Below are 16,676 nucleotides of genomic sequence, written 5' to 3'. Positions count from 1 at the left end.
GGAAAAACTTCTGATATATTCCAACCCACGCCTTTTCAAAAATAGTTTCAAAGATAGATAATGGCTGGAAAGAAAACAAATTGGTGGTGCAAAGAGATAGAATATCCTGGGGATCCATTACACAATTAATATCTGGTTCAAAATGAGCACTGCTTTACATACAGTACATGTTCACATTCACGTCCATCCAAGGACATTCTGCCTCACTTCATAATACATTACAACTCTGTTAACTGCTGGAATATTTAATCTGACTGTTTAACACATACATGATCTGATCCTCTCTTTGTACCCTGCCCATCTCACTACTGTACATCCATCTCTTCCAATTGAGCGCAACCACGGATATTTAGCTTCATACTGTTATGTGCACCTCTTCCAATAAAAAAAAACAAGAAGACAGAGTCACCTATATCCCCTGCCCTATATACCAACTATATACCAAGTTTCAAGATATTATTTGTCACATTTTTCAAGTTCTGCTGCAGGAAACCAACCCTACCTCTTTACACTGACCTCAGCAGCCCATGGCATAAACCCACCACACCTTTGGTCCAGCTGAGCTAAAAATTTAAATTTCTCTCATTTATTAGTATCAAAAGGCACATATACATTACTTCATCAACACATATACCAACTTTCAAGACCGTACCACTCATAGCTTTCAAGTTCTGCTCCGGAAACAAAACCTAAGAGTAACATGAGAGACTAAGTCTGAAATTGTTTCCATGGAAACATGAAAAATTAAAATTTCTTAAATTTCTTAGTATGAAAAGGCAATCTACATCACCTTAACATGTATACCAAATTTCAAATCCATATCATGAATAGTTTTGGATATATGCTCTGGAAAAGAACATTGCTCTTAGAAACTAAGTCAAAATCTATTTTTTATGTAAGAATTTGCAAAATACTTTTTTTCAAAAATCCAAAATAGCAAAAGGCACCAGTTCACATGTTGCTTGATATGTATACAAAGTTTCATGGAGATATCTTCAGTAGTTTTAAGGATATGGCCCGGAAACTAAAATGTAACCGGATGGACGGAACCCGTTTCTATATTAAAAAAAGCATCATGTCACCCTGGATCTATTTCAAAATGAACACATATACACACTTTTCGCTTAATCCACACTTTGTATTAACTGAAAGAGCAGAAACCCCAAAAAGAATGGATTGCACTCGCCAATCTGAATTGTGCTAGAAATAAATATCTTGATTCTATTTACATTCACTGGATATGAGCAATCGTGCTCTCTGATTGGCTATTCTAATACTAGGATATCAGCTCATATACCGTGAGTAGAGAAAAACAAAATGGCGGCGCGTGTTGCTGAACCAACCGAGGACGAAATAAAAACTCTACTCCAAAACAAAAAAAAAAGCAACAAAATATGGAATAAAAGTATTTCATGGTAAGAACATATATAGTTTTTTTATTTTTCAAGAATTATTAGTATAGCACTTTTCACAAATTGCTACTGTCATTTTGCCAGCTTGTTTACATTCTAAGCGGAAATTATTTGGTCGGACGTTTTGTATAAAGTTTTTATTTATCAAATTTGCAAAAAATAAAAATGCTCTGTTTCTCAAAATCCAGTGAATGTGGATAGAATTAAACAGTTATTCCACTCAATCTCATCGTACATGGCTTATAGCCGACTTGATTTCGTGGAATAACTGTTAAATGTCACATGCAGGCAGAGGGAGCTGTGAAAATGCTCTGTCATGCACAGAAAAAAGGGAGAGAGAAAGAGAGAGAGAGAGAAAGGAAAGCAGAGGAATGGATGCAGACAGGGACTGAGTAATCTGACTCCAGGAGGGAAAAAATCCTGTCTCGTACATCCTACTTGCATTATTATTATTATTATTATTATTATTATTATTATTATTACTACCAAGAAAACTATTTTCATATTCAATCATGAACAAAAATGCCCACTTTTCACCTAATCAGTGTCATTATAACCCACCCACTTCAAAGGAAAGTTAGGTAGGAGGATGTCAGATAATTATTTGAATGATGCTACACTATCGCAGATGATCACGGACATCATTAACCCTTTAAAGCTACATTTAGTCCTGTATAGCTGTTTCACATCAGTGTTAGCACAGATGAGCTGAAGCAACAAGTGGGAAGATGGCACCTGTTTGTGTCTGTGCTTAAATGGGTTGCACATTATACACAAAGACCAAATATGCAACCCAGCCGTGCAGATCCATCACCACTCGACTCTACGTGTTCCTTCCGAGCTGGCGTCTGTGCTACAGAGATCATCCCTGAACAGGGAGACGAATGAGGTCGCAGGCATTAGTATCTGACGCCAAAACTCTCCTGAAATTCTTCATACAGAGATCATGATGTTAAATAAGACAGAAAAGAGTCTTGTGCATGCTGAATAAACACAGGAACTGGGCATGCTCCTGTGTGGCTGTCACAAACAAGTCCCAGTGACAGAAAAGGAAAAGAGGCGACGTCAAAGGTACAATTTGATCACTATGCAGCAAAACTCCCTGTGGGGAATGGACACTGAGTTGATGTGCTTCCATGATATGCATTCACTCACTCAACTTTCCGGGTGAATCCAGAGTCTGTCCTAGAAACCCAGCGTATGAGGAAGGACTACAGCTTCGACAGGATGCCTGTCAAATGCATCTCTCACCTCACACACATTCACACCGATTTCAATAAAGTAGTCCGCAGGTTCTCAAAGTCTGCACAGCCAAGGACCTGTTTAACTATTAAATACATTCCAGGTGCAGGGTCAGAAATAGGGGTACGGTATGAGTCCATTTCTGTCCCCCAAGATACAGTCGACACCAATGTACTCCCCGAGGGCTCATTATTGGTTCTCAAAGTAACTATGTGTTGCTTTTTTTATGGCCATATATGTTCCCAAGCAGTATATGAAGGACACATATTTAAAGGGTACTTTTTGAGGGTACTGCCCCACTCACAACCTGTTGTTCCCCTAAACGTTAAATATTTAACAGTCATGCCACGAAATTGAGTCGTACATGAGCTGATAGCTGATGAGGCACGTAGCACCAACTTGGCTATAAGCCATGTACGACAAGATTGAGTGGAATAACTGTTTTATTCTATCCACATTCACTGAATTTTGAGAAACAGAGCATTTTTATTTTTTGCAAATTTGATAAATAAATACTTTATACTGTACAAAACGTCCGACAAAATCATTTCTGCTTAGAATGTAAACAAACCAGCAAAATGACAGGAGCAATTTGTGAAAAATGCTATAATAATAATTCTTGAAAAATAAAAAATATACATTCATACCATCATATACTTTTATTCCATATTTTGTTGATTTATTTTGTATTTTTTTTTTTTTTTTTGGGGGGGGGGGGGGGGGTGTTTTCAAGTAGAGTTTTTATTTCATCCTCAGTTGGTTCAGCAACGCTCTGCCATTTTGCTTTTCTCTACTCACTGTATATGAGCTGATATCCTAGTAGTAGAGGAGCCAATCAGAGCACATGATTGCTCATATCCAGTGAATGTGGATAGAATAAACAATAATATACTTTATTTTCTGAAAGTGGGCCTCTTCAGTATGGAATTTTCATGAACAAAGAAATGTTGATCTCCTTATTTAAAGATCTCATCTCATCTCATTATCTCTAGCCGCTTTATCCTGTTCTACAGGGTCGCAGGCGAGCTGGAGCCTATCCCAGCTGACTACGGGCGAAAGGCGGGGTACACCCTGGACAAGTCGCCAGGTCATCACAGGGCTGACACATAGACAACCATTCACACTCACATTCACACCTACGGTCAATTTAGAGTCACCAGTTAACCTAACCTGCATGTCTTTGGACTGTGGGGGAAACCGGAGCACCCGGAGGAAACCCACGCGGACACGGGGAGAACATGGAAACTCCGCACAGAAAGGCCCTCGCCGGCCACGGGGCTCGAACCCGGACCTTTTTGCTGTGAGGCGACAGCGCTAACCACTACACCACCGTGCCACCTTATTTAAAGATGCACAATAATATTTCAGCTAGCTATTACAACCACAAAGCTTTTAATTCCTGAACTTTCCACCAACACAACACATTTGGTCCAAACTGACTTTATTTATAGACTACATCGTGTTTTTGAGGTGTTAAAGTTCGGATTAAACCCATATTCCAAAAGACCAATCAGTCAAATAGGTTTATGAGTACAGGGTGTCTGAAAAGACAGGAACCAATGGGAATGTTTCGAGCAAAATCCGGAAAAAAAAAAGAAGAAAATAAATATTTTTTAAAAAAACATGATATACAGTACTGTGCAAAAGTCTTTGGCACTTTTTTATACAAACTTTATTATAGATTTTTATTTTATGATTTCTACATTATTGAGTCAGTACAAAAACATTGTAGATTTCCAAATGTTCGTTTTCCAGCACAGAATTAAATGTTACAGAAAAAAAATGTTTAAATTTGAGCAACATATTACATAAGAAACCACTTTTCAGATCTCATCTCATTATCTCTAGCCGCTTTATCCTGTTCTACAGGGTCGCAGGCAAGCTGGAGCCTATCCCAGCTGACTACGGGCGAAAGGCGGGGTACACCCTGGACAAGTCGCCAGGTCATCACAGGGCTGACACATAGACACAGACAACCATTCACACCTACGGTCAATTTAGAGTCACCAGTTAACCTAACCTGCATGTCTTTGGACTGTGGGGGAAACCGGAGCACCCGGAGGAAACCCACGCGGACACGGGGAGAACATGCAAACTCCACACAGAAAGGCTCTCGCCAGCCACGGGGCTCGAACCCGGACCTTCTTGCTGTGAGGCGACAGTGCTAACCACTACACCACTGTGCTGCCCACTTTTCAGATTAAAAAAGAAAACATAATGAAGGCTGCTGGGTTTTGGTGCAAAATGAAGACGCGAGTGTGACAGTCAAAGTGTCCAGAAGAACTGTGGCTGTTTCCGTAAGATGCTCAGTAAAACCTACAGCTCATTTCCTTATAAAACTGCACTCGCTGTACCTAAGATATATATATATATTTTTAAGCAAAGGGTCGTCTCACACCAAATATTGACTTTGTTTAATTTATTATGGCTTACTACTTATTGTTTATAGTATTTTTTAATGTTGAAACATTTCATTTCATTATTTTTTAAGTCATTTTTGGTCTACAGCATTTCTTGCCATGTGCCTAAAACTTTTGCACAGCACTGCAGGTACGTAGAAAGTGCATCGAGCATATGTTGTAAATAATAAATACAAAAATGTAGAACTCAGTAATAAACATAACACAATTTAAAACTTTGAAACAAACAAACAAACAAAATCATCCCGGCTATGTTTCACAGACCCCGCGCTTTCAGAATCATCAGAGTAGCCAAAGCATCTACTGAAAGGTTTTTGTGGAAGGAACCTGGAATAAACAAAAGATAAAACCGATTCCAGGATTGAAACCAGAGACCTGACGCTGCTCCACCATAAGCTAGACACATCCAGGGTCTGTATATCTATATTCAAAGATATACAGTGTAAGTGGTACTGGAGTTAGGAGTTAATCGAGCAGTGGGGGATCATCCTCAGCTGTGACTTTAATCCTTGGATAACTTCGCTTCAGTAAACTTTCACAACTTGAAGAATCTATGAACACACCATGTACGAAAGCCTCAGGCGCACGCAAAGAAATACTGTAGAGCAAAGATGCCTTAAAAATAATATTTCTACATTTAAAAAACTATAAAGTGCAGTAAACAGGAATAAATGAAACAAAATCAATATTTATGTCAATGTGATGACCTTTTGCTTAAAAAAATAGTAGTGTCGGGTAGAATGAGTGCAGTTTTATAAGGAAATGAGCTGTAGGTTTTACTGAGGATCTTGCAGAACCAGCCACAGTTCTTCTGGACACTTTGACTCCCACTTTGTTGGAAGAGGTCGTGGTTGTTGTTTTTTTTTTAAATCTCTGTTTGCTGTTTGTTTCCGATGTTATATTACATTACATTAACGGCATTTAGCAGACAGTCTTATCCAAAGTGACCAAATATACCCAGATCAGCCTGGGGAGCAGTTGGGGGTTTAGGTGCCTTGCTCAAGGGCCCTTCAGCCATTCCAGCTGGTATAGGGAATCGAACCGGTGACTTTTTGGTCCCAAAGCTGCTTCTCTAACCTTACATTGGCTTCCCCCCAATGTAACTAAAAAAGTAGTGAACGGATTTTGATGAAATTTTGAGGAATGGGCCGAGGAACATCTCATCTCATCTCATCTCATCTCATCTCATCTCATTATCTCTAGCCGCTTTATCCTTCTACAGGGTCGCAGGCGAGCTGGAGCCTATCCCAGCTGACTACGGGCGAAAGGCGGGGTACACCCTGGACAAGTCGCCAGGTCATCACAGGGCTGACACATAGACACAGACAACCATTCACACTCACATTCACACCTACGGTCAATTTAGAGTCACCAGTTAACCTAACCTGCATGTCTTTGGACTGTGGGGGAAACCGGAGCACCCGGAGGAAACCCACGCGGACACGGAGAGAACATGCAAACTCCACACAGAAAGGCCCTCGCCGGCCACGGGGCTCGAACCCGGACCTTCTTGCTGTGAGGCGACAGCGCTAACCACTACACCACCGCGCCGCCTGGCCGAGGAACAATTGATTCGATTTTGATCCAAATCTGGATATGTGGCTTGGCGGAGGTATGAATTTTATCGAGTGCACTTCGTTTTATGTTGTTTGTCTGAAAAGTGTCTCTTATGTACAGTAATACGCTGCTTCTTCTTTTTTTTTTTTGGCATACAAACTTTTTTTTCTTTCTGACTTGCTAATGTAGAAGAAGTCATGAAGTATAATCTAGCACAGTTTCTATCAAGATGCCGAAGACTTTTACACAGTACTGTATGCATCACATGCATGATGCATGGACCATGTGTGAAGGTATGAAGGCTTTCTTTGGAGACCTACTCTGGGCTCTTGGGGTAGAAAGGCAGGGTGACTTGGCTGAGATCCTGGATGTCCAGAGCGGTTGGCTCGGCTGAGATGGCTTGCCGTTTGGTCCTCTGCTGCTCCTGGAGCTCGTTGTGTTTCTGCTGGACCTGCTGTGTGGCCGGTCTGATCACAGAGCGGTACTTATCCAGCTCGGTCTGGAGTTTCTGGATCAGCTCATCTTTCTGGTCCAGCTCGAGCTCCAGCTCATCGATCAGTGCGTCCCTCTGTCTCAGCTCCTCGATCTTCTCCTGCAAGGCGTACTGCAGGTCTCGCAGGGTGCCCATGTTCCTCTGATGCTCCTCTCGCAGCTTTCTGTGGCACGCGCGCGCGCGCGCGCAACCAAAGCTGTCACAAAAACTGCGCGCGCGCACGCACGCGATCACTACTCAAGAAATAAACGCAGAAAGTCACGAGCGCATCCGAGTTCCTGATGCATCGCAATCGGAAAACAATAATAATAATAACAATAATAACAATAACAATAATAATAATAACAATAATAATAATAATAATAATAATAATAATCACACGAGCGCGCGCACAAAGTTGTTTTTTGCTTTGTTTTCTTTTCTCACGCGCATTGTTTGACAGAACCGCTCGGAGTCGCGCGCGCTCCCGGAATGCCCAAACACTTCGCCGCCTTTTTCTCCTCTCTCTCTCTCCCTCTCTCTCTCTCATCCCGAGTAATGCGTTCGCGCGACTCTCTTCCGCGAGGCGCTCAGCCAATCAGAACTCGCACGTGGGCAACAAGCAGCCAATGAGAGCGCTCGAGTACTTGAGTCTGTCTGGAAAACCTGTTACTCTTCACGTCATTGTCACACCACAACAGCTCCTGAAGTTTGGGACTCGTCGTGACACTGCTGCTGCTGCTGGTTTAATGGTGTCAGGATGAATTCACATATTACTGGGACACTCTCCCCCCCCATTTCCACCTTGTTTAATCTCATCTCATTATCTCTAGCCGCTTTATCCTGTTCTACAGGGTCGCAGGCAAGCTGGAGCCTACCCCAGCTGACTACGGGCGAAAGGCGGGGTACACCCTGGACAAGTCGCCAGGTCATCACAGGGCTGACACATAGACAACCATTCACACTCACATTCACACCTACGGTCAATTTAGAGTCACCAGTTAACCTAACCTGCATGTCTTTGGACTGTTGGGGAAACCGGAGCACCCGGAGGAAACCCACGCGGACACGGGGAGAACATGCAAACTCCGCACAGAAAGGCCTTCATCGGCCACGGGGCTCGAACCCGGACCTTCTTGCTGTGAGGCGACAGCGCTAACCACTACACCGCCGTGCCGCCCTTCACACACATATGAACGTGAAATGTTTACATCCTGTGCTAAGTGTTTCTCATAGCTGAATGGAAACTATTTTCAATGACTTGGGAATGTTTGGGAGACATATTTCCACTGGGAATCTTTACTTTCCCAACATTAAGGCATCATTTATTTCGAGCATACTGATTCATTGAATTTTCCATCCATCCAATATGCGTAACCGCTTATCCTGTGCAGGGTTGCGAGCAAGCTCGAGCCTATCCCAGCTGACTATGGGCAAGAGGTGGGGTACACCCTGAACAAATCACCAGGTCATTGCAGGGCTGACACGTAGAGAGAAACAACCATTCACACTCACGGTCAATTTAGAACCACCAATTAGACTAACCTGCATGTCTTTGGACTGTGGGGGAAACCAGAGCACCTGGAGGAAACCCATGTAGACACCACCCCTGTTGGTCACTGGGCTCAAATCCAGAACCTTCTTCCTGTGAGGCACCAGTGCTGACCACTACACCACCATGCTGTCCCTTCATTGAATCCATCCATCATCTGTAGCCGCTTATCCTGTGTAGGGTCGCAGGCAAGCTGGAGCCTATCCCAGCTGACTATGGGCGAGAGGCAGGGTAAACCCTGGACAAGTCGCCAGATCAACCATTCACACTCACATTCACACTGGTCAATTTAGAGCCACCAATTAACCTAACCTGCATGTCTTTGGACACTGGGCTCGAACCCAGAATCTTTTGCTCTGAGGCAACAGTGCTAACCACTACACCACCACCCCTTCGTTAACTCCATCCATCCATCAATCAATCATCTGTAGCTGCTTATCCTGCATGTCTCTGGACTGTGGGGGAAATCGGAGCACCTGGAGGAAACCCACGCAGACACAGGGAGAACATGCAAACTCCACACAGAAAGGCCCCCGTCAGGCACTGGGCTTGAACCCAGAACCTTCTTGCTGTGAGGCAACAGTGCTAACCACTACACCACCGTGCCACCCCTTTGTTGACTCAATAAATCTTATTTTTAATAATACAATATTCATAATTCACATATTCAAATTAACATACTCTAATTCATCATTAACATATTCTACTTAACATGCTCTAATTCATCACTGACATATTCTAATTATATGTTACAAGATGTTCACCTGAGTCACATCCTAATCCATTTCTTACCACAATGACAATTAGAGCGGCACTCGGAAGAGTTCATACCTCTGTCAAGCCACATATTCGGATTTGGATCAAAATCTAATCAATTGTTTGGCTCACCTTTCCTCAAAATTTAATCAAAATCCGTTTTGTACTTTTTGAGTTACATTGGGAAAAGAAAACAAAATCCTGGACCCACATACATATCCGGATTTGCATCAAAATCTATTCAATTGTTCCTTGGCCCATGGCTCACCTTTCCTCAAAATTTTATCACATTTCATTGCCATGTGAGCTTGGAATTTGTTAAAAAAAACTTTTCGTATATACTGTAACGTTTGGTATAAAAGACTGACAAATCTCAAATACTGTAGTGATTTACCGTCATTTTTTAAAATGTGATGTATATCTCCCCGTCTTCCCTGCCCACTGTGTAACTGTGTTTCGGTCTAGACCAACCCAGGCTGTGTACTGTCTAGCTTGGGGTTAGCCGTTTGAGTTTTCTATTTAGTTGTACTTTATATGGTTGGTTTGTTTCCTGGCTGTTTGAATATTGGTACTTCAACAGCATATTACACTAGGTATTGCTGTCACTTTTTCAGTTGGCACTAGAACTTTCTTGCCTAGAAGTTCAGCACTTCATGTACCTGACTTTTGCACTCGTTGTACATCGCTCTGGATAAGAGCATATGCAAAATGTCATGTAATGTGATGCGATGTAATAAAATACTAGAAGGGCACTGGGTAGAGTGCATACCTCCGCCAAGCCACATTATGAGAATATCCAGATGTTTACTTATCTCAGATGTGGATCCTGATCCAGATCAACATCAAAATCAAATCATTCGAACCTAGGATAATACTAAAGCTGTACACCAAAAGTAATCAAAATCCATTCACTACTTTTTGAGTTACATTGGGAACAGATCAACAAACAAACGTAGGAGAAAACATAACCTCGTCCAACAAAGCTGGCAGAGGTAATAACTGGGTTTGCAACGTTTTCTAAATTCATAACAAACATATACTGTACTTCTTAGTTATACTGTCCTAATATACCTGAATACTCCCAAATAAACTCCTTACTAGACAATGAACAAATTAAAAAGCTTACTTTATTTTCCCCTAAAGTTTTGGTTTTGTGTGTGGCACAGTTTCACAGTGGATCGCTTTGCCATCTCACAGCTCCACAGTCCTGGATTTGATCCTTCACTTGTCTGTGAAGATTCTCAGTCATCCAGGTCATAGTAAACTGTGGGTGGTAAAAGAGAGCAACTGGACTTGCTTGAAGATTCTTGAAGACGTTTCACCTCTCATCCGAAAGGCTTCTTCAGTTCTGTCTGACTAATAGGGAGTATCAGGTATTTATCCTCTCATGGATGAAAAGCAATCCTAAGGTGTCGTTGAGCCATCCTATTGGTGTGGGTCACTGTACCGGTATGCTCAAAATAAATAATGCCTTAATGTTGGGAACTGCGGGTATCCCAACTGGTCTTTCTTCAAGAGCAGAAAAAGGAACATAACGGACAAGGAGGATAACAGGAACAAATGCAAGAACATTGTCATTCCCTACATTTCTGGTCTATCTGAGAAACTCAGGAGGATCTTCTACAAACACAACATTCCAGTACATTTCAGACCCAGTAACACCCTGAAGCAGAAACTGGTCCACCCTAAGGACAGAATAGCCAGACACAAACAGGACAACGTAGTGTATGCAATTCAATGCAGTAAGGAATGCATGGACTCATATATTAGGGAAACAAAACAACTGCTTCACAGGCGCATGGCTCAACACAGGAGAGCCAGTTCCTCAGGTCAGGACTCTGCTGTCTATCTTCATCTTAACAACTGTTAGGTTTATATAAGTATTATTCTTGACCAAGAAGGCAGTAATTTATTAAAATGGTGACAAAATTAAGGATTAACTTCGGTTCAGTTAAAATGACCTTCTGTCTCGGCTGGACATTGTTTGAGAACGTTTTGTTTATTTTGATATGAAATGTGTATTTTTGATCAGAGATGTGTCTGAACGACGCCAAGGTCTGTTTTGATGTCAGATCGACCCACACACACTTTAATGTTGGATGTAATGGTAGCCTGAACAAAGAGTTAAGACTTTATATTTTTGGATTATTGCATATACTATGGCAGTGATTTAAATGTTTTATAGTTTTAAGTTAGTTTTATAATTACAGAATATAATTTAGGGTTGTTAAGACCTTATGATTCTAATGTTACTGTAAGACTTCATGAGTTTAATCCTGAATCCTGTTTGACCTTTCTCTGGTGAAGTAGCATTTCTTTGCTTTGCCAGACATATTCTTATTTTTTCATATGACTGTCTTGTAGGTTTGTTCTTATTTACTTATAACATATCTTTGTTGAAAGATTCCGTATGTGCGTAAGCAATGACCTTGCTATCATGTCATATGATCAAATATGTTATTATGTTATGATTATTTGACCTGCCCCAAGATCAAGCTGCTCACTTGCTCACAAGTCAACCACACACACATACATCTGAACATTTCATTAGAACAGTGATGTAATTAAGATGTGACCTGCTCTCACACACACACACACACACACACACACACACACACACACATAGACACAGATATCAAAATGATGTCACTCACTCACACCCTCCCATAGACACACACACACACCCCTCTCTGAGGTCACATACAAACACACACACATTCGACAGACACAATAGCCGTTTGGAGAGATTATGATTTGTTATAAAAGGTGTTTGTAATCTTTCATCTTTGGCGAGAATATTGTGAATAAACAGCAGTTAAACCGATCTCTGGTTCTCTGTTTTTTTGCGGTGTTCCGTCCCAGACGTCTGGGTGGTACGAGGGCGGGGGTCCCGAGAAATAAGTTGACCGATTGACCGTTTCAGACTGGGTTGAACCCCAACAATTTGGTGGCCCGTACAGGGACCCCAATCAGGTAAGGGGTCTCTTTTAATTGATTAGTTTGATTGGTTGGACTGCCGCCTGGTTGGAGGTCTCAGGAAAAAAAAACCCAGTTGTTTATTATTTTGGTTATGTTATTGGTAATCCTCGTGTAGAGGCACAGGACGTTTTTATCATAGACTTTTGTTTACGGGATGTTTAACCTCGTGGAAGAGCCACGGGAAGGCTATCCTCGTAATTTGTTTACGGGAAGGTGACCCTCGTGAAGTGAAGGAGCTGTCACGGGAAGAGCGCGCTTTTTATGTTAAACCCATAATAATTACCCTAATTAATCTCGGGACTGATTCCTTCGTGCCACCATGGGGGGAAAAATTGTATTATATTAATTGTATTGTATTAAGGTACCCGGACCCTGAGAAAAAACCCAGGGGATTGGATGAATTGCTGTGGTTTAGCATTCTACACAAATTCTAGACAGTTTGGCCGGCTCAGTTTTGATTTATCCTCATTCGGGTATTTGCAATCTCTAGGAGCTGTGTAATGTATCTTTAATTGTTTTAGCATTTATATAAGGCATTACTGGATATGCACAAAATAATGAAACAACAAATCAGTAGTCTGGACATAACAGTCAGAACTGTGTTCCTGGTGTGCATAAATGTCAAACCTTTGGTCAATCAAACCTGTATAACCAACTCCCAAAATCCTTATTTCCCTTATAAAATCCTTATAAGATGCAAATTAAAATGATTTACCTAAAATTTGAATGATAATTAACAATGATATATCCCAGGTACTTTTTATTCAATAAACTTTAAGAATGAATATAAGGCTTCAATGTTTGACAAAAAACACAAGGTGTAAATGTTATGTGCTCTTTTATCATCGTGGGAATTGATTATAGCTCTAAATAAATATTGAAGTGTTTTTTTTTTGTTAAAAAGAATCCGTATAACTTTATTTGTACGCCCGTATACTATGTTTATTGAATCAAATCCGTATAAAATACGGACATTCTGTATATTGTGCATTTTAATCTCAACGAAAGCTTCATCGATTCTTTAGAACAACTCGCATGCGTGTGAATCAATTTACTTGATTCACTCTTGATTCTTGACTCAGAAACTACGGAAACCTTATTTGTATTCCTGTTTTCAAATTGTAAACAATAATCACACTTTCATGCTGCATGAAATTAAAGTATGAACTTTCCTCAAACCATTACGTGTGCATGAACTCAACAAATGCAGTCCATGCGTCTGTATCGATTCGCTTGATCGAGTCATTTATGTTTCGTCCCGAAAAAGATCCGAATCGTTTGTGAATCTCATCACTGTTAGAAATCCAAGAGAAGAGATCCTCTTCCCTTAACATCATCAGAGGAAAAATCTGCTTCTTAATCAATTAGTTTCAGCGTTTGGTGAGTAGATCATCTGCATTTTATTTTATATTCATTGTGTGTTGATAGTCCGAAACTTGTAACTGGAAAGTTATCAGGAAAGACACGAGTGGCCTGCGAGGTGATCTCTGAACAGGTCCACGAGCACTCTACAAGACTATTAATGTGTTTTAATAATTAATAGTGCAGCTATTAATACAGTTGCATGTCTAGATCTTATAAATGATGAATACGAAGTTTTCAAAATTGTGATGAACTCCAGTTCCCATGATGCTTGTGAACTGGGCATGCGCACTGGATAAAAGAAAAAGCAGCTCTTTTGGGCAAAACTCTCGTCTCATCAGATTTGGGCAGTAATTCTATGCGTTCAGACCTTAAATAATGAAATAACTGTACAAGCAAATACAACACAAAAACCATTTTTAAAACATTCACTTAAATTAAACAGACATGGTAAAAACAGAAGAAATATATTTAAGGCTTAGAGTTTGATTAATTCAGCCAAATCAAATATCACTTTCAGATTTGAAGATATTTATCAGGAATCATTTTTAAAATATTGAGTATTATACCACTTCCTGTTTAAAGGCATAATAAAAGGCATCAAATATATTTACCCTACTTGTGAATGGAAATGCCGAAAAGTTTAATGTTTAACCTAATGTTTAATGTTGATCTAAAACATTTTAAAACTGATCGTGTAGTGGTATTTTTATTAATCATATGTAATTCTAACCTTTAAATATCCTATACTCCTGTTTCTAACGCGTTTTAGCGAAATGTGGACTTGTCTTGTCTGGGAAGCATGAAATTAGTTCAACAGCGAGCTAACCCGCTTTTTACTTCATTTTTGACATTTTTTGAATAATTGTCGTCCTTTTATAATATAGTATTTTGAATAATTGTTCCGTCTCTATAGTCTCTCTGTCTCTTTCTCAGTCAACATTGAGATAAGGGCCCAGACTGTTACAGATAGCTATAATATAAACAAACAACTCATGCAAGCATAGCAGGTAAGGACAGCCACAGAAATCTGCAATGGGCAGAGAAAATCATTATTTTTGGCACTTTCTCACAATAATAAATTTAATAAGTAATCTCTTTATATTACTAGGTAGATTCCATATACCGTATTTTTCGGACTATAAGTCGCACTTTTTTTCATGGTTCGGCTGGCCATGCGACTTATACTCCGGTGCGACGTATATATGTTTGTTTGTTTTTTTTCACCGCGGAATAACTGGAGCTGATGCTGAGTCTGACGACAGCCACGCAGAAGAAGAGGAAACGGCGCTTCGTCTGCCGCTGGAGGCAGAGTTGTTCAGAAGCGACACCGAGGATGAGGAATTCAATGGATTTGCTGATTTGGAGTGAAATCATCAGCTTGATAAACTTGATTGACCTGTGTTTTATTATTAATGATAGGCCTATAGTTATTTAAATAAGTTATGTAGTGATTTTAGGCAGTGCTTAATTTGTGAAGTGGGAGGTCCCAGAACGCAGGAGGTGGGTGGGTCCGGCGACTCAAAAAAAAAAAAAAAAGGCGGGGGATGGTTTACTATAACTTTACGCACATGCGCTTATTGTGTGTGTAAAATAATAATCACACACATCACATTATCTCTAGCCGCTTTATCCTTCTACAGGGTCGCAGGCAAGCTGGAGCCTATCCCAGCTGACTACGGGCGAAAGGCGGGGTACACCCTGGACAAGTCGCCAGGTCATCACAGGGCTGACACATAGACACAGACAACCATTCACACCTACGGTCAATTTAGAGTCACCAGTTAACCTAACCTGCATGTCTTTGGACTGTGGGGGAAACCGGAGCACCCGGAGGAAACCCACGCGGACACGGGGAGAACATGCAAACTCCGCACAGAAAGGCCCTCGCCGGCCCCGGGGCTCGAACCCAGGACCTTCTTGCTGTGAGGCGACAGCGCTAACCACTACACCACCGTGCCGCCGTAAAATAATAATAATAATAATAATATCAGACATTATGATCTTAGAAAATGCTTTAGTGACAGTTACAGACAGTAATATGTCGTGATATATTATAAAATATTAATTTTTATTAGTCTATATATTAAATTATATATTACATTTATCTTCTAAAATAACAGACTGTACTCATCACAACCGGTTTATTTCACCATTGGAGATCAGATCACACAAGACATGAGTTAAATGACTCATTTTAAGGATTTAAGTAGGGGATTTAAAAGCGGTTGTTGTTTTTTTTTCACTAGACGGTTGTTTTTACTACCGTACCTGTCTTTGGAGATGATATACCTATAGCCTACTTGACCTCTGATTTGATGAAATAAAATTCGACAAAAATGAAGAATGACACTCCTCGATGATGACTACAGCTTTAATAACAAAGATGAAAGCGCCATGGGGCGATAATAAGCCCTACCGGTAAAAATATTCTAAAAGCAAACTGATTAATGCATCAGTAATAGGCGACTAATATTAGTTATAATAATAATATAGGCTATTAGTAATAACGATAGTGATAGTATTAAAGATAGTAGTAGATATTTAAAATAATCAGACTCGGCTACTTACAGGGCAAAGGGCGCGTTATCACTGCTCAGCTGTTCGTTTATTAAATAAACAATGCAGTCGCGCAGTAACCACGCGCCGCTTATCAGATACAATCACAGATTCTATGGATAGAATAACCCTTCAAAAAAGTGCGACTTATAGTCCGGTGCGACGTATATATGTTTTTTTCGTCTTCATAATGCATTTTTTGGCTGATGCGACTTAAACTCCGGAGCGACGTATAGTCCGGAAAATACGGTACATAAAGTCAAAATGTCCAAGACAACCAATTCTCACTCTCATTAATACTGTTAATTGAATTAAAAAATGTATTTTCAGTCTCTGTCACATATCGAATCCAACAAAGAGTGCTT

At 40.5% G+C, this 16,676-nt stretch overlaps 1 protein-coding gene across 1 annotated transcript in view; it reads right to left on the bottom strand.

Annotated features, from left to right (window-relative positions):
- Positions 1-7,572, bottom strand: part of prkg1b (protein kinase cGMP-dependent 1b) — a 528,001-nt gene extending 520,429 nt beyond the window's left edge. Inside the window, exon 1 of the mRNA XM_060939567.1 lies at positions 6,952-7,572. Coding sequence (XP_060795550.1) covers positions 6,952-7,259 — 308 coding nt within the window. The 5' untranslated portion in view covers positions 7,260-7,572. The remainder of the gene's footprint in view (positions 1-6,951) is intronic.
- Between the last annotated feature and the right edge of the window lie 9,104 nt (positions 7,573-16,676).

This window comes from Neoarius graeffei, chromosome 14 (genome assembly GCF_027579695.1).
Source record: "Neoarius graeffei isolate fNeoGra1 chromosome 14, fNeoGra1.pri, whole genome shotgun sequence".
Classification (NCBI taxonomy): Eukaryota; Metazoa; Chordata; class Actinopteri; order Siluriformes; family Ariidae; genus Neoarius; species Neoarius graeffei.
The sequence above is the reverse complement of the archived record's forward strand: the minus strand, read 5'-3'. Positions and strand labels throughout refer to the sequence as shown.